The sequence below is a fragment of the Lactuca virosa genome, chromosome 3 (genome assembly GCF_052849685.1).
Source record: "Lactuca virosa cultivar CGN04683 chromosome 3, Lactuca_virosa_CGN04683_v6, whole genome shotgun sequence".
Classification (NCBI taxonomy): Eukaryota; Viridiplantae; Streptophyta; class Magnoliopsida; order Asterales; family Asteraceae; genus Lactuca; species Lactuca virosa.
Genome location: NC_136428.1, coordinates 149,106,242 through 149,129,034, shown reverse-complemented (window position 1 = coordinate 149,129,034; position 22,793 = coordinate 149,106,242). Strand labels below are relative to the sequence as shown.

Here is a 22,793-nt window from a genome sequence, read left to right as displayed (position 1 = left end):
GTTATTAATACATATACACACATACCAAAAAAATCCTAATGATAGTGTTATTTAAATAAACGAATAAAAAAAGTGTATGATTTCCTTGATAATATTCTAAATAATGTTTGTGATAATAATTTTAATTAAAGTTAATGGATAATATTTTATAAATGTTTGTAAAGAAATTCACAAAAAAATGTTTCGATTTCCTTGGTATTTTCGGTATTTCTGAGGACCTTCCTAGGAAAACCCCTAAAAATTTTGAAAAATTTAAATCCTAAAAATCGCATTCTTTCAGTTCCCCCCAAATGCTTCTCTTCCCGGTTTTAGGTTTACCCCGAAAATCTATGCCGCCATTTTGCAATCTGATCTCTCACTCCTTCTCTTCGTCTCTCAGTCACGCTGATCACTCACACTGGAGTAAGGTACACACGCATTCTCTCTGATATCTCTCATCTCTCTCTTTCTCTCTCTCTCTCTCTCTCTCTCTCTCGTTGAACTAGTCGGCCCTCACCGCCACACCACAACTCACCATTGAAGGCGGTTTGGTGCAACAGTCGATCTGCAACCCTTCGCCACCAGCTGATCAACCCTTTGGCATCGATTGTTTTGCAAGCCCATTAGATTAGAGGAGGACGAGAGTAGAGATGCGACAACCATCAACTACGTAGTTGAACCCTAAATTCAAGCTCTATTCTATTATTGTTTCTCAAGATCGCCTTTTCTTGATTTCAGGTTTCCTGATTGAACATCAGATTTCTTCTATCACTATGTTTTTATATCCATGTTTTTTTATTGGGGTTTTCTAATTTTGTCGTTTGATTAAAAAAATTAGGGTTTCGGATACATAAATGAAAGTGTTATATTGATAATGGATGTTTTCCACAGGGTTTACAGAATCAGATGTTTATTCTTGAACATCAGCTTTGTTCTATGGATGATGCAGACCCAAAGACGTGATTGAGAACTACTTATTTGACTTTTAAATGTCATTCCGGATATATAGTCCAACATTACAGGCCAAAATGAAGGATTGAAATGGGTGATTTAAGTTCCAAATTTGCCAAAACACGGAACTGTTCCCCTTTGGAACTAACACTTGAAGTTCAAAATGGAAATTTCTTTTTATTGTAAGTTCAAAACTTCAAATTCTACATAATTCTTGTAGTAATTTAATCTCTAAAATGTATATGTTCTGTGATTTCATACATAGCTTAATGTAGTAGTTAATTTTCTACAACTAGAGTGATAGTTTTTGTCAATTTTATACGTTAAAAACACATAATTTGTCCTAAAAAGGTAAAAACTTTAGGTTGGACTTTTATGTTGGGAGTAATCAATATTATTTTCTATGTGTTTCTTATTGCTCATTGATTCTTTTCAAGAATATGTATATTGTCGACTACTTAGATTCAGGTCAGTTTTTGCATCAAATTGTTTATTTAACTATTTAAGCCATGATTTCACTTAAAAATGCTTAGTTTTTTTATTTTTGTTTTTATTTGTTTTGTGTAGTGATGGATGGTATTTTACTTTCATTCTAGGATTTGTTTACCTTGCTTTAATTTACTTGCAAGGTTTCACCACCAAGCAAATGGTGAATCCATTATGCGAAGCTTTCAGCTGTTCTCATGGGTTCTGATGGTCTCACCAAAGCGTCTATAGTTTTCCTAAATTACCCTGCTCAACTAATGTTTAAATCCACCAAGGTAAAAGTGCATCATACATCATAAAATTGGGATCTTTTTTGTATCTTAGATTCAAGAACCCCAAAATTTTGATGTTCTTCATGCATTTTTTGATGTCATGGATGAAAAAGTCAGAATCTTGATTTTTTTTTTCTGTTTGTAGGGTTGAAATAAAAAGTGATAAGCTTTAATAAAGGATTTGAGAGAATGAAAATCTTTTCACTCTTGTGTGCTCAAAATGGGACTTGAGTTTGAACCTGATTTACGGATAACTCTCATTACTTCATATGCAAAATTTAGGCATGTTACGATTGCAAAATCATTATTTTATGAAGTGGAGGTATCTAATGTGATTCTAAATTCATGATAATTTATTTTTGTTCTCAAAGCTATCGAATGTTGGGCTCCTTGGTTCGGGTAGTGATAAGTTATGGCATGGAGGACCTCAAGTTCTAATGGTAAATAAATTTATTGTTACTTTACAAATATTGAACGAGTAATTGATGTCATAATAACAAATAAATTTCAATTCTTTTGGTTTTGAAGAGCAGTGGACTTCTTGGTGAAGCTGTTTTGTAACTTAAACAACATCAAGATTGATCCATGCAACAAGCTTGCAATCCACCTAATTATCCTTAGATTATTGTTGTAAACACTATTACCGTTTAAAACAATTATATTATTTTATGTTTAGACACTTATATTATGTTTGTTTTTAAACATTTGTTTAGAAGTTGATTGTAATGCATAATATTTTGGATTTATGTTTATTGTGTTTGTATATAAACTTCAAATAGAATTTGGTCATTTGTATTAGATTTTTTTTTTCTACATTTTGGGCAGAAAAAAATATGGTTTTTTGTGTTTATTATGATTTTTTTTTTTAAAAAACTCAGGTTTCCTCGGTAATGCGTAGGAAAATCTATTATAGAAGTGTCACTAAAAAATTGTTGCGAAAACTGTCACAATAAATACTTCCTAGGAAATTCCTTGGAAAAGTATTATACAAGGAAATGTCTCGGAAATATATTTCCTAAGAAATTCCTCGGAAATAAATTTCCTAGGAAACTTCTCGGAAAAATATAGCCTCGGAAATTCCTCGGAACTACCGACAAAACATATCTCCTCGGAAATTTCCTCGGAAATCCCTTACAAAAAATTTCCTAGGAGGGTTTTACCTACACACAACTTTTCCTCGGTATTTCCTCGGAAACACCGGTTTCCTAGGAATTTCCGAGGAAATTGTCCCTCGGAAAAGGCGTGTTTTTTTAGTAGTGTTTTAATAACCAATGGAGAACATTTATTCGGAAATAGTTTTACGAGACAAATTCTGGTATATAAAGAATACTCTATTTTTAAAATAAGCATAAATAAAAAGGTCTTTTCCAACCGTAAAAATGGAGGTGTCACAGTTTCTCTCTCTAATCGTTGAAGGCTAAAACCATAACCGGGTTCGTTTCCTTTTTTGTTTCTTTGAATGTAACTATTTTTCCTATTCAAAACCAATTTACGCTTCAATTTTGGAAAATATTATTTGTTTTTTGTTTTAATTTTAGGATTAAGGATACAGACTTCACAACAAGAAGACTCACACCCCCTGCTATTGGTGTCTTTTCTGATCACAAATTTGTAAGGCATCTTTGTTGGAGGAAGCTAGTCATGTAACAGGTAACAGTGTAAGGTTTAAATGTGTTTTTGATCACAAAGTGATTCGAACTAAAAAAATACATCTTTTTTCATAAGTGAGTATGAATTTGTTCCTATCTCTGATGTCTTAATTAACATCATTTAATGCTTTTTATACTCAGGATTACTCTATTTTACTTCAAATTTTGCTGCATAAAAGTATCTATCTTCATATCTTTGATGTTTTTAAGGTACATGTTGTTGGGGAGGTTGATACGGTAATGATACGTATACTTTGTCGATCGGATGCCAGATAGAATCTATGGAATCTACAGTTTCCGGATTCATTTACTGTCATTTTATGAAAATTTGTTAAAAACAATATAGTTTGTCATTTTATGAAAATTTGTTAAAAACAATATAGTTTGTTGATTTGTTTCTAATTGATAATGTTATTAAAGAAAATGTCAGGGTCAACATTTATGTCATTTAGAGTAGGATTTTGCTAAAAATGTTTTTAATAAAATAGTTTTTTATGAAAATATCATAATCTATTGCAACAAAGATGTGACTATTGACACAATTCTTTGGTGTTATGCTTGGAAACAAAAATGAAGTTTAACGGGGTTGTGCATTGGTTGTGATATATAAGTGGGCTAGATGATCGCATCTTCATATATTATACTGATCATGGTGGTCTAGATGTGCTTCGTAAGCTTCTTTCTCTTACCAGTTCATGTGCCCTTCGGTTCTTCTTTAAACTAGATCAGTTTGCTTATTTATTTTTTGGTAGTGTGATTATTCACTTCATTTATCTTGACTACCATGATGGCATGATCAATATAATATATAAATATATTTTTTATTTATCGTTCCAGGATATGGATCTTGCCTTATCCATCATATTCTCTTTCTTCTCATTCTAAAACTTGAGATGAACATTGAAGAAGAAGTTAAATTGGTGCTTAAGCTCTCTAATAAAAACACCAATAAAAAGAATGTGGTCTATGGAAAAGTAAGTGTAAATATTTTTGAATTTTTTTATTCATATTTGATGTATGTAAAACAGGTTAAACAATTGTAGTACTTACTTTCCGCTAAAATTTATTTCCAGGAAGTCGGTATGTGAAGATCGAATTTTTAGAAAAAGGTTTATGATTCATAATTGGGATAACTTCCAAAGCTGAAAAGATATTGGTAATTCCACAAACCTTGGAATTAATGGAATCATCCATAATTATTGGAGTCGGTTCGTCCTCTTAAGAAGACCAAAGGAATTACATTGTTATAGATGTTCTTTATTTGATTGATATTTTCTATTTCTTTTGGCAGAGAGTTGTCAAAAAAGATCTAGGTCTATCTATGATTCATCTTATTAATGGTTGACAATATTCTAATTGATGTCTCTCTAATGATATGCGTTATGGGGTTAAAGCAGATTCTGAGGGAACCAATTAATTCTAGAATAATATTGAGCACCAGATTTTGTTTATTAGTTTACACTCCTCATGAAGAGTCAAGATTCTTTTGGTGAAACCCTTTTAATAACCATCTTTGAACCCAAAATCCGAACGTCCAGATTGATCAGAAGTATCGACCGGATTGCCAGTGTGGGGCACGATCGATCCATCACCATCAAGGTGTCTGGATTGGTCCGTTGAAACTGTTGAGGTAATGATTTTGATGTAAGTTGACTGGAGTGGTCAAAGGCTTTGATCAGTCTTGTCTAGGGCTGTAAACGAAATGAACGTTCGGCGAACCGTTCGTGAACTGTTCGGCGGGAAGTTCGTTTATTTAATAAATGAACGAACATGAACAAAAATTATCGTTCGTTTAGTTAAATGAACGAACATGAACAATGATCTCGTTCGTTCATTTATGTTTGTGAACGTTCGTTTATGATGTTCGTTTATGTTCGTTCGTTTAAGTTTATTTATATTCATTTATATTCAATTTTTTTATTATATTGCTATATTATATGTTCGTTTATGTTCATATATGTACATATATGTTCAATTGTGTTTTTTTATCTTTGTTCGTTTATGTTCATTTATGTTCGTTTAGCATGTTCACAAACATAAACGAACGAACATGAACAATGTAATTTGTTAAACGAACGAACATGAACAAGAAAATCTCGTTCGTTTATCCGTTCGTGTTCGTTTGTTGTTCGGCTAACTTAAACGAACGAACATGAACAAGACCTTGTTCGTATTCGTTTGGTTCATTTACAGCCCTAGTCTTGTCTGCTAATTGGACGAGACTTCTCTTCTGAACAACTCTATCGGTCTACAAAAATTACATCTTTCAACATTATTATTTAAGAAATCGTTTCAAATATTCCTATAAAATTTATTTATTATTTAGTGATTTCCTTTAAAATATTATAAATAATTATGAATTATGCTATTTTACTTTGTAAACTCATCCATGAATTAGGGCTGTTCATTATTTGGTTAAAACCGAATTGTTCAATTGGAAAATTTGGATTGGACTATTTGGTTCAGATATTCGGATTTTTGTATTGATTTTAAGCTAAACCGAATTATTATTTTGGATTTCAGATTTGTTTTGGTTTATAAAATACGAATCGAATAGTCCAAAAAAACCGAATAACAACTTATTTTTTATTTTTAATATATATCTTTAATCATTTATAAATTTACTAAATTGTGTTTTTAATTATTAGAACTTTTATCCAATATAATACATTAATATGTACTTCTTATCAAAAGTTTTTTGTCAATGAAATATTAAACTATAATCAATTTTTCTTAATAATTGTTTATAAATTACTATTATTCAAAAATAAAATGGTTTTTTTAGTTAGTTGGCTACTATTTAAGTTATATAATTTTTTAAATGTCTTGCCTCTTAAAAACTGAATTGTAAAAACCGATCCAACCGAATTGTAACTTGGTTGGATCGAATCGGATGAGAATTTAGCTTGTACTATTTGGATCCATGTTTTGAAAACTGAATTCTATTTGGATTTACTTGATCGGCTCAGATCAAACCGATCCATCCAAACGAACACCCTACCACGAATGGATGAAAGAAAACTTGTCAAATGAAAAACAATGAGTTCGACTAAAAAAGATTTCTAGGGAAATGCTACATCTCATTTCCCATGTTAATTGGCGAATCTATTGTTATAACAAAAGAAATCTTGTACATGCAAGTATAAAACTTTTGTATACAACATAACTTAATCAAAATTTCTTTGATGGGTATGCACATTGTAACACACTCTTCTATCCATTTAAAGCACACAACCAAATCGTTTTTGAAATCGAAAAAGACATACATGTGAAACAAACAACATGAATTTAAACAAATTTTTTGAATAAATGCAAATACTAATCCCGATATCATGTTTGTAACCTCAATGAAATGAAACTTAAAGTGCAAAAATTCAATACAAACTATGATGTGAATCATAACAAATTTATTTGATTCCTTTCGACCTCTTAGCACATATATAGTTTCTTGATCTTGAGCCCTACCACATCATCGAAAGGTTTTGTGCTTGTCTCAATCTTCATAATCTCATCAATTTGACTTCTTATTAGCACCCATGGCGAAGAATTCTGTAATGACTTCAAGTGGCATACCCTTTGTTTCAGGCACTTTGAAGTAAACAAAAAACCATGAGATGGTACATACAACCGCATAGATTCCAAAAGCACCCTGAAGGCCAATGGTGGTGAGCAGCACTGGAAGTGTGTAAGTGACTATAATGTCTCCGACCCAAAAGGTAAGTGCACAAATGGCGATACAAAGGCCTCTCACACGCGTTGGGAAGATCTCTGAGCAAAGTGTGTTGGGGATTGGTCCAAAACCCATGACGAATGTGCAAAAGTAAACTACAACACTAATGGTGGAGATAACTGCATGGGTTACTGAATCCATGTGAATCATATTGCTCAAAACTAGTACAATGAGTGATGTCAAAAGAACCGGTAGTGTAGCTAGGAGCAACATCCTGAGAAAAAACGATGAAAATGATTCATTTTAGTAATTTTTTTTGTAAACTAGTATAGGCAAACTCATAACACTAAAGGATCTATTAATTTTGCTACATTTCATTCTTTTAATTAGGGTTGTTTGGTAACTTTTGAATGGAACCATTCGGACGACACTCTGAATTGTTCAACATTCATGTCGTTTGTTGCAGCATCTGAACAAGTCCAAAGTTTGCCTCTGAACGATTAAGCAACATTACATCTCTTAACCATTAAGAGGTCGGAACCATTTAGCTCAGCATTCATTGCAATTTACTAAACAACCCCTTAGTCTAATGTCCAATTACTCTCGGGTCAAGAAAACCAAAGTTAGAAGATCATAAATACAAGGGGTTAATGCAAATAATAGCAATGCACTTCTGTTCATTTGTTTATTATAGAATCATGCTTTCATTTTATTCTATTACTTCTTTGTATTTTATTTTGTTTTTCCTTATGAAGAGATTGTACTTGAAATAAATCTAGCAATTTTAGCACTGAAATTACAATTTTTATGAAGACTTTTACTTTTATAAATCTACCTATTATAACATTGAAAATTAATTTGTAAATTGGATAACAATTCTATAAAGTGGGTCGATTTAATAAAGCATAATGTTATAAAATGGGTCGATTTTATAAACAAATATTTGAAAGTGTGTTGTTATTTCTAGCATTTAATCCTTCTTTTATAAGAGAAAGAACTTACCTTCGGCCAGCTACATCTATAAGCCTCATGGCGATACCAATGCTAGGAAGCATCAATAAGGTTGTGACACCGCTAATGAGAAAAGAAGCCGATTCAGAACCAATTCCCATGCTAGACAAAAGAATTCCTACCCCAGCTTGTTCAAGAATTTGAGGAGTGTAGTACAAAACTCCATTTATACCAGAAAACTGTTTAAAAAAAATCCGTTTATAAATACATATTAAAACTAATTAAAGATAGAAAGACATCGATTGATCACCTGTTGAAGTATTTGAATCCCTACACCAACAATCAACGCTTGTTTAATACCAGGCTCTGAAAGCTCCGACCAACTTGTGCCCTTTTTAGCAGACGGCGGCGGCTTGATTGTACCTGTCTGAATAGGGTTTTCTCCGGTGACATTGTCTAGACAAAGAACCGATCGACTCACAAGAGCCGACGCACGAACAGCCTCACCATCACCACCACCACCGACACCAAGTGCAGCAATTGACCCACGTCTAGATTCAACGGCGGCGCCGCCCTCCTGGTGCAGGTAGATCCTCTTAAGTCCACCGGATTTCTTCCCATCGTCGGTCTTTTTGTAAGCCAGCTGCCATCCACCGCCAATCCCCATGGCGGCGGTTGTCTCATTAGCGTTGTTCAATAACATACTACCCCTTGAAGCAGGGGCACCCACGTCTCTTTCTGTTGCTTCACGAGATAACAATGGACTCTTCAAGTTATTATCATCATCATCATCTGACAAATTACCCTTGTCGTGATTGCTCTCGACATCCCAGTTGTCTGTTTTATGGTGTTCTTGAGCGAACATGCTTCCGAAATTTGGAAGAAGCATACTTTTCATACTTCCATTTTCGTTTTGTTTCTCGTGGACACTTCCGAATAGAGTCACCATCGGATCCATCATATGTGCTGTCACACTTCCTTGACGTGAAGCTAAGACTAAAGAGCTTTGGCCCCTCACAGGTTTAGCCACCCATGATTGACCTTCTTCTGCTCCATATAACTTGATCTGATCTTTCTCTTCAACGTGATCTTCACTAAGCTCGTTATCAGCCCCGATGACGTACTCTTCTACTGACGTTTCAGTTCCTCCCACTTCTAGACCTTCAACTAGTAACGCCATTTCTCCTGTGAAAAACAAAACCCTCCACATAAATTAAGTTTAACTGTTTTCAATTTGTTTCTAATATCAATTTATTTTTATGTTTAAAAGTCTCTATACTTTTACAAAATCTACCCAATGATAACATTGTACTTTCTTTTTTTTCATATCAGAATATTATATTTTGAAAAATCTTTCCAATTATAGCAAAATAAATAAATAAAGGGGTTAAGTTCAAGAAACAACAATATACTTTGATTAATTTGTTTATTATAGCATTTTGCTTTTATTTTTTCATCTCACAACATTATACTTTGAAAAAGCTATGGTTATAGCAATGTAATTCAAATACAAAGCCGTTTTAACTGCTATAACTAGATAGATATTCTTAATAAATAATGTCAAGAAGAAAAATGAAAGTGTACTCCTATGATTGGTATATTTTCTGAAGTGTGATACTTTATTAGGAAATAACTTAAAAGTATAATGTTCTAATATAACTAAAAAAAGTAGAATAACATAATACAAATAAATAAAAGTACGTTGTTACTTTTTTGCACTTATACGTGCAAATTGCTTTGTATTTTGATAAAAATAATTGCTATAATATGAAAATGCATATTTCTCACTACCATACATATTCTGGTAGAAAGAAATGAAAGCATGATGCTACAATAAACAAATCAAACAAAAATACATTATTATTTCTTGCATTCATCCATAAAGATGTTCTAAAATTTTACTTTAAAATTCATAAATTAGATAACTTTAACCCCCAAATATCTTTTTGTAAATTGTCCCCCTATTTGCATATACCTTTGCTACTACATAACGATGCTCAAATGAGTTCAAGAAACAAACCCGATACATCTTCTTTGCCACGAAGCCACTGGAGGACAACTTTAGCCTCATCCATCTTCCCTTTACTCACCAACCATCGAGGAGATTCAGGCAAGAAAAACAAAGTTAAAAGAAAGTACCCAACAGAAGGTAAAGAGAGGACCCCAAGCATCATTCTCCAACTGGCATCGGATTTTAATGACATAATGAATACCATAGTGTACGCTAAACACATTCCAATACTACCCGTGAACTGTGGAAGTGTATTCAACAGTCCTCTAATGTCTGATGGGGCTGTTTCAGAGATATATAAGGGCACAAGTGTCACAGCCAGACCTATCCCGAACCCATCAAGAAGTCTTGCTATTAGCAAAACGTAAACATTTGGAGACCAAAACATTACTAGACCACTAGTGAAGTAAAACATTGAAGAAATTATAAGCATTGGACGCCTTCCGATGTTGTCTGATACAGGTCCTGAGAATGTTGTGATAACTGTTGCACCGATTAGTGACATGGCTACGATTAGCCCTTCGATTGTTGGTTGTGTTTCTAAATGGAATTCCTTTTTGATGTAAAGAACAGCTCCTGCATGCATGCATGCGTGTACTATTAGGTTACGATGAACATCATGGATTTATAAACGAAATGATGAGGTTATATAATACGTACCTGCAATTGTGGCATTATCCCATCCTTGCAACATGTTGCCAATGGCGGCAGCAATTGCTACATACACAGCTCCCTTCGACGACATCTTTGCTTTTTTACACAATAAAGAACGGATTCTTCAAAGATTTGGGTTTGCTAAAGAAACAAAATCAGAAGTACAATCAAACGATTCCACGAAAAAGAATAAAATTCTAATATAGTGTAGAAACTCAAAAGGGTACCTCAAGAACAGATGAGTACTGAGGGATTTCAGCAAGTTATATATGGCATCCCCATGATGATCTTTACGAGAAAATGCAATGAAACAATTTTTAGGGCTGTTTGAATTGCATCAAACTCACCTGTGAACGATCATATTTAAATAAATATATGTTCATAAAGATTCAAAGAAGAGGCAATTCAGGCAATGCTGGTCTAGTGAAGCACATGTATGAGAAGTCCCATCAGAGATCTACCCACATGATCGTAAAGGAAGAAACAAAAATGGAAAATTTGGTGTGAAAAGTTGTGCTTTTTTTGATTTGTTAAGAGTGAAGATGAGAGAGAGAAAGAGAGGGGGAGATATGGGGGGAGAAAGAAGAGGGATGAACTTCTGGTCCCTGGTCGTAACAAATACCAGTTCTTGAGGGGTTACATGTGGAGTCCGACGAACATGGTATGCATTGGTGAATGATGATGTGTAATAATTTCATCGAGGTTAAAGGGTCCTACCTTTTCATATGGAGATCCTAAATTTAATCATACCTCTCACATAATTAACATGGAAATGGGACGACACATCTCATGGGGAATTAAGAACAAACGTCCAATTTGTCCTTTCGCATTCATATTTAACTAAACTATGTATTAGATAATCATGTATTGAGTTATTATTATTATTATTATATATATATATATATATATATATATATATATATATATATATATATATATATATATATATATATATATATATATATATATATTAAAGATGTGGAAGAAAAGAATAGTAAATTTGGGATACTTTGTCCAGGTTTGGTCCCTTGATTTACATATCCGGTCCCTGTATTTCTTTAATTAATTTATTCATGTCCTTTTGTTTGTGTTCCATTCAACTTCTCATTTTTTTTGGCAGAATTGGTCCCTGTATTATTGTTGGGTTTGTGTTCCATTCAACTTTCCATTTTTTTGGCAGAATTGGTCCTTATATTATTGTTGGAAGTTAGGAATACTAAATTTGGATGTTTTTTGCAACTTTGGTCATTATTCTTTACCCATTTTGACACTTTTGGTCCTTGCAATCAATATTTTTACACTTTTTTGGAACCTTTTAATATTTAAAGTTTGGCCACAAAACTTTAACGGTTTGACAACTTTGATCCCTTTTCTAAAAAGTTGCTAATTCCTACCCCTTTAATTCTTTAGCTATTTTCACACTTCTGGTCCTTGCAGTCAAAACTTTTACATTTTTTTTCCGGGGCAAAGCCCAGACTTTTCATCCTTGTACTTTCTATGTTTGTCATATTTATCAATTCGGAAACAACATTGAAAACTTCTGGCCCCCGCGTAGCGGGGGTAACCTTTCTAGTTTATATTAATATTGTATTTATCCTAAATATTGTATTTATCCTACTCCTTTGATATAGGAGTATTTGTTGTATTCTCTTATGGGAAATCTTTAGAAAAGTCTCATTATTTTGGGAAAAGTTACATTTAAGTCCTAAATTTTTTTTTGAACAAAAAAACCCAACAAACCAAATAAACCTTACACTTTAATCCTTTTTGACCTGCCGATCAGGTCACCTATGCCATGTGGCATGCCAGCTGGACAAGGGCTGATGTGGCATGCACATCAGCTTTTAAATGCAAAAATAGGACTTTATTTAGAAAATGAGGCGGGTGGGATTCGAACCCACCACCTCACACATACAGCCAAACACATTTTCCACTAGGCTAGACACCATTTCTTGATTTCATCCCTTAAAGTTTATATATAATGTATTAAATGTTGAAGCTTTTCATTAAAAATGAGAAGAATGGGATTCGAACCCACAACCTCCCACTAACAATTCAAACCACTTTTCACTAGGCTATCATCTTTTTATTGATTACTTTCCTCAAATTTAGATATAATCCCTTAAAACGCTGAAGCTTTTATTATTATTATTATTATTATTATTATTATTTAAAAACGTAAATATATATAAAGTTCGAAAAAACAGTAATATATATGTAAACTTCGAAAAAAAAAGAATTACATTTATTATTTCTATTATTATTAATTAATATATTATAATTATTATTATTAAAAATGCACACATTTATAAATGTTTTTACATATAATATATTTTTCTACATATAATCACGATTTTAAAAATTAATAGTGATTATATGTATTTTGTAAAATTAAAAACGTATATATTACTGTTTTTTTTCGAAGTTTATATATATTTACGTAAATATAATAATAATAATAATAATAATAATAATAATAACAATAATAATAAAAGCTTCAGCGTTTTAAGGCATTATATCTAAATTTGAGGAAAACAATTAAAAAAAAGTTGATAGCCTAGTGGAAAGTGGTTGGAATTGTTAGTGGGAGGTTGTGGGTTCGAATCCCATTCTTCTCATTTTTAATGAAAAGCTTCAGCATTTAATACATTATATATAAACTTTAAGGGATAAAATTAAGAAATGGTGTCTAGCCTAGTGGAAAATGTGTTTGGCAGGTGGTGGGTTCGAATCCCACCCGCCACATTTTCTAAATAAAGTCCGATTTTTGCATTTAAAAGCTGATGTGCATGCCACATCAGCCCTTGTCCAGCTGGCATGCCACATGGCATAGTTGACCTGCTCAGCAGGTAAAAAAGGATTAATGTGTAAGGTTTATCCGGTTTCTTGGGTTTTTTTGTTCAAAAAAAAAATTTAGGACTTAAATGTAACTTTTCCCAAAATAATGAGACTTTTCTAAAGATTTCCCTTCTCTTATTATAAAAGTAATACATATCACACGTCTTAAATATGGTTAATTTAATAAATCTTATATGGTATTAGCCTTCTCTCCTTCTTCAATTTCTTTTCTTTTCTAAACCCTAATCCGATATTGGATCCTGCTCATGGTTTCGTCCACTTCTGATGATGGATATATTGTTATTCGCACTTCCAAACCATCTCCCTCTTTTCGAGATCTTCTATCTCATGTTGAAAGTCATGAATTGTTCTTACAGTCCCTTCATGGTTCGTCCACACAACCTACATCTTTTTTCTCTCAACAAACTCGGGCCGGTAACACTATCTCTAGAGGTGGTCGAAATCACAACTTTACACGTGGTGGTGGTCGTGGAAGCTTTAATGGTGGAAGAGGACATGGTGTTCATCGTCCTCCTCACTGTCAGTTATGTAGAATAAATGGACATTATGCTTCTGCATGTCCTAATTTACACACCTATGCGTCTAATGCTTCACTTTCTGATGCAAATCTGGCTCATTATTTCCACTCACAATGCCATGTCACTCATGGAAATCCGGATTGGTATGTCGATTCTGGTGCTACCTCTCACATGACTTCTACACCGAATAACGTCTCTCACACAATTCCAAATACAGGTAATATGCATGTCACTTTTAGTAATGGTCACAAGCTTCCTGTTTCTCAAAGTGGTCAATCCATTCTCCCTAATAAACTGTTACTACGTGATGTTTTGGTCATTCCACATTTAACAAAAAATCTTCTTTCTATTAGCCAACTTACAAAGGATCAACCGGTTGATGTCTTATTTTCTCAACCATTTTTTACTATTCAGGACAGGGTAAGCAAACAAGTGGTAGCACGAGGTCTATGTGAAGATGGATTATACGTGCTCAAGAATGAACCTACAACTTTGACTGCAACTGTTTGTTCTTCAAGAAAATCCTCTTTTGAACTATGGCATGCTAGTTTAGGACACATTTCTTTTGATGTTATTTCTAGTTTACATAGTTGGGTGTTTTATATGTTACTTCTTTGCTTCCAAAATCAGTTATTTGTAAACCGTGTCAACTTTCTAAGGGACAACACTTACCTTTTGAGCTTAATCCTAAACGATCTTTACATCCATTAGATTTAATTCATTGTGATTTATGGGGCCCTGCTCCTGTTGATTCTGGTGGCTATTGCATGTTAACATACTATCCATAGGGAATAATGTCTCTAATTTGCAAGTTGCAAAAGTTGGGAACTGTTTCGCTATACTGGACATAAGGGAGAGGGTACTCATACTTCGTTTCGAATATAGATGTTTAGATTGTGTAGTTTAATAGAACTTAGTCAAATACACATATGAATAGCATGTTGAAATGTTTCGACATTGGATATTCTATATATGGAAAAATTATAGCAAGGAATTGAACAGATTTTCGACCCTTGTAATAATGAGTCAAGTCTCATATGCTTCGGACATAGGATCGATTACATATGTTATACTATTCGATTATTCTGTTTTTTCAAATGCTTCTAGCATTGTGTGAAAAGGATTAGAATTGCATGTGACTGAAGTTGTGAAACAACTGTCAAGAATGTTCTAAGGTTTTACCGAAGAATTGGTTGCTTGTGGATAGTTGGAAGTATGTTGTTATGACGGACCATAATGACATGTTCTAAATTAAGATGATTCTTGGTCGGAATGTTTGTCATATGGTAATATGGAAATGTTTTCATAATGGGAGATGTTTGCAAAATCTACATGTGAGTTGGAAACTTTAATGCAAAGAAGTGTTCAAGGAGAGTACCTTGAATTTGAGATTTCATAACCGTGGAATTGTTTCTAAACAAGTTCCAGTGAAACATTCTATAATATCGGAGGCTTAGTCTCTATGACTTTGGAACCTCGACATCACAGAAAGACAATGCACGTAATGATGAAATTCCATTACATCTTAAATAAGGACAAGAGTTTAGAGTTGTGAAATGAGCATCATTAGGGTAATATTCAGACGATCTCTTCACAAAAGAATGACCATCGAGAGACATAGTATGCATGTTCATAACAAGGCATGACTGATGTTATCTAATTCAAGTGGTTAGTGATGGGTTTTGGGTAAAAAAAATAAACTAGAAAACAATTCCTAAGTTCACATGCAACCTACTTTGGATCTATGTTTTAACTATTGAACATATAATTTTGAATTTCAAAACAAGAACCCTAAGGAGAGAGGCTATTTTCTAAATTAACCAACTAGGGTTTTAGAGTTACATACCTTTCAATTGTTATAGCAAATAATTGGTAATCCTTTGATCTTGATCTTCTTGGAAGCCTAGCACCACAATTGTAATGCCTCTAATGGAATCACACCCAAGAGCTAGCAGGAAGGAAACTTGTGAGGAGAGAGGCTAGGGTATGCAAAAATCGGCCTAGGGTTTCTTCAAGAGAAGGAGTGCCAATTTTGGGAGCCAGGAGGCTCCTTATATAGCTGAGGGATCTAGGGTTTAGGGAAAACCCTAGTGTTCCTTTGCTTGGGGCCTAAGTGTTGGGTTTTGGTATACTACAACATCCTATGGTGCACATACAACCCTAAATACCTTGGATCTATGTTTTCACTAATTATACATGCAAATGGTTTCCAAGGTATTAATCTTACAACTAGCATGCATTTAACATAAAATTATAATATACTAGTTAGCATGACATACCTTTTGATGGAGCTTGAATTCTTGGTGTATTTGGCCTTAAAGAGCTTAGCCCCAATAGTGTGGAAGCCTCAAATGGAATCACAACACACCATGGACAAAGGATGAACTTGAGAGAGAATTTCATGCACACAAAAGACACCATGAACTCTAAAAAGATACAAGTGGCGATTTTGGGCAATGAAGTGTCTATTTATATGTGGGATTTCTAGAGTCATGGATATAACCCAAATCCATACCCATGGGTTTTATGATCCATGGTTCATGTGGCCCAACTCTTTATGTATCCATACATAAACTTGGTCCAACATGGATCATAAGCCCAACACATATAAATATAACTAATTATCATAATTAGTCCCCATAGATTTAATTAGTCTCTTTCGACCACTAAATTAATTCCAAATTAATTCTTGATCACTACTAATTAAAACATATGATTTCATATTAATATATTATTACTTATAATATATTAATAAACCATAAATAACCTTCTCTCAAAAGTCCATCCTAACAAATTGTCCTGATGATATGCAACCCAAATGGACCATGCTACTCTCGGGTCGAATACATACCAATAATAGTTATGGGCTTAGACACCTAATCCAACAGTCTCCCACTTAGATAAGTCTAAAACTATTATTCAAGTATGACTCCAAGATCCCGACTAGCAATCATAGCTCTTAAAGCCGCTGTCAAACTCTGAACAAATCAAATGACATGTCCATTAGATAAGGGATCATATATTCCTCCATTCTAGATATCATATGGACTGAGACATGGATTATAATCATTCTCTCTGTCCATTTGTTGTTTCCCGATTTCCGATTTATGACGACTGACTAATTGAACAAATCAAATCAGTCCAGGCCCGGCCGAGCACTTACGTTTGTCATCACCAAATCATCGAGGGGCCCACAGATATCGCTTTTATCCCGAAGGTGAAAGGAATGGATAAACTTCGACTCATATGACTTGTTCTACTACTTGTTGAATCATACACAAAGGCACGTTTTATAACATCGAGTTACCAATGCGTTTTCGTGCAATCAATGTATAACCAACTCATAGTAACAACTCATATCTCTAGGTTTGAAGAATATAAGATATTATCGTCTCATGATCACTCGTGATAAAATCCATGAAGTGATTCCAATGAGCGCGGGTTGAATCCAATACTCAGAACTTATGAGCACTCATGAGTGTTGTAGCCCTTTGTCCAACATCTTAGACCTCTACAAGCCAACCCATGACAGTCTTAATTCATATTTACTTCCAACATATGACCGACTGTGGATGGTTTGAATAACTTAGTCATCCAGAACAATGACCTAGTTTATTCTGGAAGTCAAAACATGCAAAATGAAACACAAGAATAATTGAATCGAATATGGTATCAAAACCTATGAACATAAATAAAACACTTTTTATTTATCACCATATGATTACACATTATTCATTATATACTGTTTCAGCTATCAACTTTATTCTTGAATTTAAAACAATAGTTGTCCCATGCTCCAAGCATGTACACTATGTTTTCTAAACACTAGTCATGCCATACACCAAGTATGCATACTATGTTTGTCTATGATCTTTACTTTGTGAAATAGATCAATTGAACATAACTCCAATGATCCTCTTTTCATAGTCCCAAATCCTTACTGCAAATGCAAGAATTCCAAATTCATGCCATTTACTGAAATCTGTTAGATTCTAAACTTATATGCATTGATCCTCTTGTAATGATTATGCACAAAGTCAGATAGACTTGACAACAAACATTACAGAGCATTCCAAAGGAGATCAATTCCTTGGAAACATCCTTCTTGCATTAAGTTTCCTAATCTTACACAGATTGAATAATTTCTAACTTTGAAACATTTTCATATTCCATTTTGACTATCACTTCTGAACAAGAGTTTCCTCCTTACAGATTATGTCAATATGGTCCTTCCAGAATTATCATTATACTTCCAACTGTCCTTGAGCAACCAATCTTTGGTAAACCTTAGATTGTCCTCGACAATTGTTTAATCCTTTTAGTCATATCCAATTCTAGACCTTTTCCCTTCTTAATGCCCCAGGCATTTGGAAAATTTTAGAAAGGATGAATATAGCACATGCAATCGATCCTATATCCGAAGCATATGGGACACGATTCATGATGTATCACATAAAGACTAAACTAGTCTTTTGCTATAATATTTCCATTTCAATTTGCCAAGTTCTCATAATTCAGATTATGAAAAGGGATGTCGTAATCATAATCGAATTTTAGAACGCAAATAATGGACCCTATATTAGAATTTTCTTATGTTGAGCCATTCCAACATAACATTCATATATATACTTGACTAAATACGATTAAAACCTCAATCTAAGCTTTTAGATTTGAGATGAAGTATAATTTCCTCTCCCTTAATTATAGCAAAACAACTTTTTCCCAATTGAAACCTTTTGTTTTCTATAATTAACATTGCTAACTTGCAACCTTTATCATAATTATCATGCTCCCACTAACATGATGATTATTAGCATAACACTTATGCTCCCACTAGCTTTGACATGTACTCAGAAATCAGTTGAACTTCTAGAAAAAACAATACTTTATTGACTTTCTTACCAAAGTTCAGATTTCTGATACTAGATTGCTTTGATAAAACTTTATCAATATCATACACCTTATCTTAGATAGCTCACAGGTGTGTCTAAACAATTTCAGAACTATGAAAAGGGATGTCGTAATCATAGTCTCAATTGTTTAGACCTTTGCCACTTCTCACAAGTCCATGTTAGTGTGCCGGTTAACCACACAGCTCCACTAACGACTTTGAGAATGCAAATATCACAATTGCTATCTACTTCAAATCTACTTAGTGGAAGTGTTTCCTCACCATCATTTTCATGAATCGGAGAGAAACCTTATGACCCTTAGATTTAATGGTGTATGTGTTCTTATCCATGTGAATTGTCAAAACCATAGTCACAAGACAAGGATAATGACAAATCCAAACTCATATGGACTGAACTCAATCTTAATTTCTTGCCACCTGGCAGCTCAAGGGCCTGCCATTGCTTCTAAGTTGTTGTGCAACCAATTGAGAACTCTAAGAACTCATATGCAAAGCCAACTTTAACTGGAATGGGCACATAATATGTCAACACGATAGGTTATAAACCTTAAGTCGTGTGCTAGTGAAGAACTTCAGGTTTTATTCTTGATTAGTTCTTGAGACTTTCAAGACCTTTAAGACTCCCACTGTCCTCTTGACATATAAGACTTTCTTGTCAGATATTCAAGAGATAGTGTGGATTCTAATCAAGACAAACACTTCACACAATTGGCCTTAGTTGGTCTTTGTTTTATCCAAAACATCACAACTTACCAATTTCAAATGTACAAGAGTAGAAAACTTTTACTCTTACATTTGATAAGTGTTTTAAACCTTCTTTAAGACATGTCACTCAAGTTACAATCTTAGAGTATAACTCTAAGAATTGTTTTTGGAACGAAGTATGAATCATCTTCTTGATTTAACCACTTCAATAATTCATAACTCCTCTTCTTAACTATCGGAATGCACTTAGAGGATGAATTGTGATAAGGTCTCAAAATCATTAAGATGGTCTTAAAACATGATACTAAAGTACTCTCCCATCTTTTCAGATTTGAGAAACTTTTATCTTTCTACCTAAATTGATTCTTCTTATTCGCTCTGCCATACATTGGAACCTTTTCCAATGTCTCAGAATTACACTTAAGCTTGTAAGTATAACCATATTTACTGAGCTATAGTAAATTATGACGAATAGTCTTATCGATCTTTGGTGGTGGACTCTGACCAGTGCACAAGAATGTGTACCCGATCCCTTAGTCCTTCACTTGACTCACACACCCATGTGAACAAGTAGTTAGTCTTAATTTTTCCAATGCTCGAAAGTTCTCATTCATCATGCTATACAACTTGCATGATTCCAAGTTTCTATGCAACTGAAACTTGGGTGATGAGAATCTTTCCTTATTTGGTAAATTTAGACACTACCACAAATGAAAGAATCAAATTCATATTTCCACTCTTGCTCTTAATGGAATCTTATAAGCAACACAGATTTTCACAAATGCCATTGTAAGGATATTTTAAAATAAATAAAATCAAAAGATTTACCTTTTCTTTTAAAACTTTGCGGAAAAACTTATCCTTACAATCCATATGAAAACTTGTTGTTATCTATTCCTAAGCAAAATATCATAACTCCTAAGAAGTAGCTCAAGAATCTGATCTTCAAACTATGCGATAGAAATCCATCTACGCGATCAGATTCAGCATATTCTTTCTTTAAGTTTCTTCACTTTTCTTTGATTCTTAAAACATCAACATGTGACCCAGTCACATCATGTATCAAGAATCTCATAATAGAAACTTAGCAGAGTTAGATAGTGGACTTTACCTGAAGTAGAGTCAAACATATTGACTTTAACATCCTTAGGTAAATTTGGCAGCTTCGCAACCAATGCCCCTTTCTTTGGCAATATAAACATATGGACCCTTTGGTAATGGGACTATCTCAGACTTAACTTTTCTCTTTACCATTTGGTCAACCGAGTTGACTATGGCCGATCCATTTCCATTGGGAAGAGAATGTTTTTTGGATTCCCAGTGTCATCATTGTCAATGTCCATAAAGTTTTTAGGAAGTTGATCTTAGCAAATAGATAAGATCATTAAGGGTCTTGTCATAGTCTGTTTCATAGGTGTTCCAAAAGAACTCACTATGTGACTTAGAAAGTAGTTGAGCCACCAACTTTCTCAAGACTTTGATACCCAACTCTCTCGGCTTGTCAATATGTGACTACATCTCCAAGATGTGATCACACATAGACCTTTGCTTGCCAATAGGGCTTGAGTGACCTTAAACTTTTCAGGAACTTGTGGGTTAGGGAGAATAATTGGAGGAGGTGAAAGAAGTATGATTTCCATGGGACATCATCTTCATTTAGGAAAGCTTGTTTCAAGAGATTTGGGAAGATCATAAATGTCTAAACCAGACATCTTTTGGGAGATACTCAAGATAGTTGATTTAAAGTCCTTAATATAACACCCAATATGAAATATTAAGGCTAGGACCCAACACAATACTTTTATAACTTGGAAGAGGGATGCCGTAATCCAAGCTATAAAATATTTGAAGGTAGGCGAATGACGATTCACCAATTTCCACCATGAAAACGAAATATATATTATTAGGTTTTAATTGGTTTTTGAAACTCCTAGATCTTTGAGATTCATTGAACTGTTCAATGGCATGTTTCAATCTCGAGTGTGCCCTTCAGGTTTTGTGACTGGGATGTCGAGGATCACAAAACAAGGTGTGAAGTAACCATGCAAATTACTTGGTACCCTTAAGTGTTTACCCCTCAATCGATGTGCCGGTTAACCACACACGCTCCATCGATACTATGATAAACATTAGGTTACCCTTTGCCTACCTTGTTAAATACGAGTTGGTGTGCTGGTTAACCACACATGCTCCACTAACCGACTTAAACAAAGTGCAAAGTGTAATTTCATGGATTAGCACCTTATTCACTTTTTCCTAAGTAACTAAGATTGGGTATTTATAAAAGGTTTAGTTACTTAGTATTTATCATTAATACTTTTAATGAAGGGAAAATTATAATCCTTGTCCTACCCGTTCGGCTAACGACCCTCCACCGGTCAAGGAAGCGGTGGGTGAGAGTGGACACCCATTAAACTGCCATTTTATAGGCAGTAACCTTATACCCCCCTTATAGACCGGCTTCGTGAATGAGGCCTACTAACGGTAAGACTGACTTTGTTCTTATATATATATATATATATATATATATATATATATATATAAGTATTAACTATTAATATTATAATAGTATAAGGGTGTATTTTAAACATTTAAAATACTTGGTGGTTTAATCTATTAATTAAACTATACTCTTAATTTAATTAAACTTAAACCATGTCTTTATGGAATTATTAACTCTTTTAATTAGACACTTTAATTAATTTAATGAAGTCCATAAAGTTTGAACTTTAACTTTTAAAATTCTTGGGTTTGGAATTAAAGTGTATATGGGGTTTGACTTTACAAATTCCAAAACTTGAGGACAAGTTTTGAACAATTCAAAAAACTTATGGTTTCCATAACTTATGAATTTTAAAGTGGTTTAATGGAAAAAACCCTTCAAGTTCCATAACTTGTAGACAAGTTATGGAAGACTTTAAAAGCATTAAAAATGTGACTCTTCATTTTTTCATAACTTATGGAATTTTTATGGGTTTTAAAATTCATAAATGTGACTTTTCATGTAACTTGAGGACAAGTTACAAAAACACATATTATGAACAACTTCAAGATTAATTTGGATTGAAAACAACTATCTCATAATTTTTCCTATTAATCTAAACAAACTCATAAACATGAACATTCATAATCAACATTTTTCAAGCATCATATAAACATGTATAAAACTTGAAACT

At 33.5% G+C, this 22,793-nt stretch overlaps 1 protein-coding gene and 1 long non-coding RNA gene across 6 annotated transcripts; one reads left to right on the top strand and one right to left on the bottom strand.

The window, feature by feature from the left end:
* The first annotated feature begins 257 nt into the window (after positions 1–257).
* On the top strand, positions 258–2,479 carry LOC145162667 (uncharacterized). Of its 4 annotated transcripts, XR_013739236.1 has the most exons (6): positions 258–407; positions 540–717; positions 871–1,112; positions 1,498–1,691; positions 1,834–2,128; positions 2,217–2,479. It is a non-coding gene; the product is annotated as an uncharacterized LOC145162667 (long non-coding RNA). The 4 variants fall into 4 exon arrangements; XR_013739234.1 differs by lacking the exon at positions 540–717; XR_013739235.1 differs by having other exon boundaries at positions 258–717; positions 1,560–1,691.
* Positions 2,480–6,664: 4,185 nt separating this feature from the next.
* On the bottom strand, positions 6,665–11,188 carry LOC145162666 (monosaccharide-sensing protein 2-like). Of its 2 annotated transcripts, none has more exons than XM_079081743.1 (6): positions 10,851–11,188; positions 10,630–10,764; positions 9,979–10,545; positions 8,269–9,143; positions 8,010–8,197; positions 6,665–7,281 (listed from the first exon to the last, which is right to left on the bottom strand). In XM_079081743.1, exons 2-6 carry the CDS (start codon positions 10,712–10,714, stop codon positions 6,849–6,851), a joined length of 2,148 nt encoding a protein of 715 aa, XP_078937869.1. In that variant the 5' UTR covers positions 10,715–10,764; positions 10,851–11,188; the 3' UTR covers positions 6,665–6,848. The 2 variants fall into 2 exon arrangements, with proteins under 2 accessions (XP_078937869.1, XP_078937870.1); XM_079081744.1 differs by having other exon boundaries at positions 10,630–10,719.
* Positions 11,189–22,793: the final 11,605 nt, after the last annotated feature.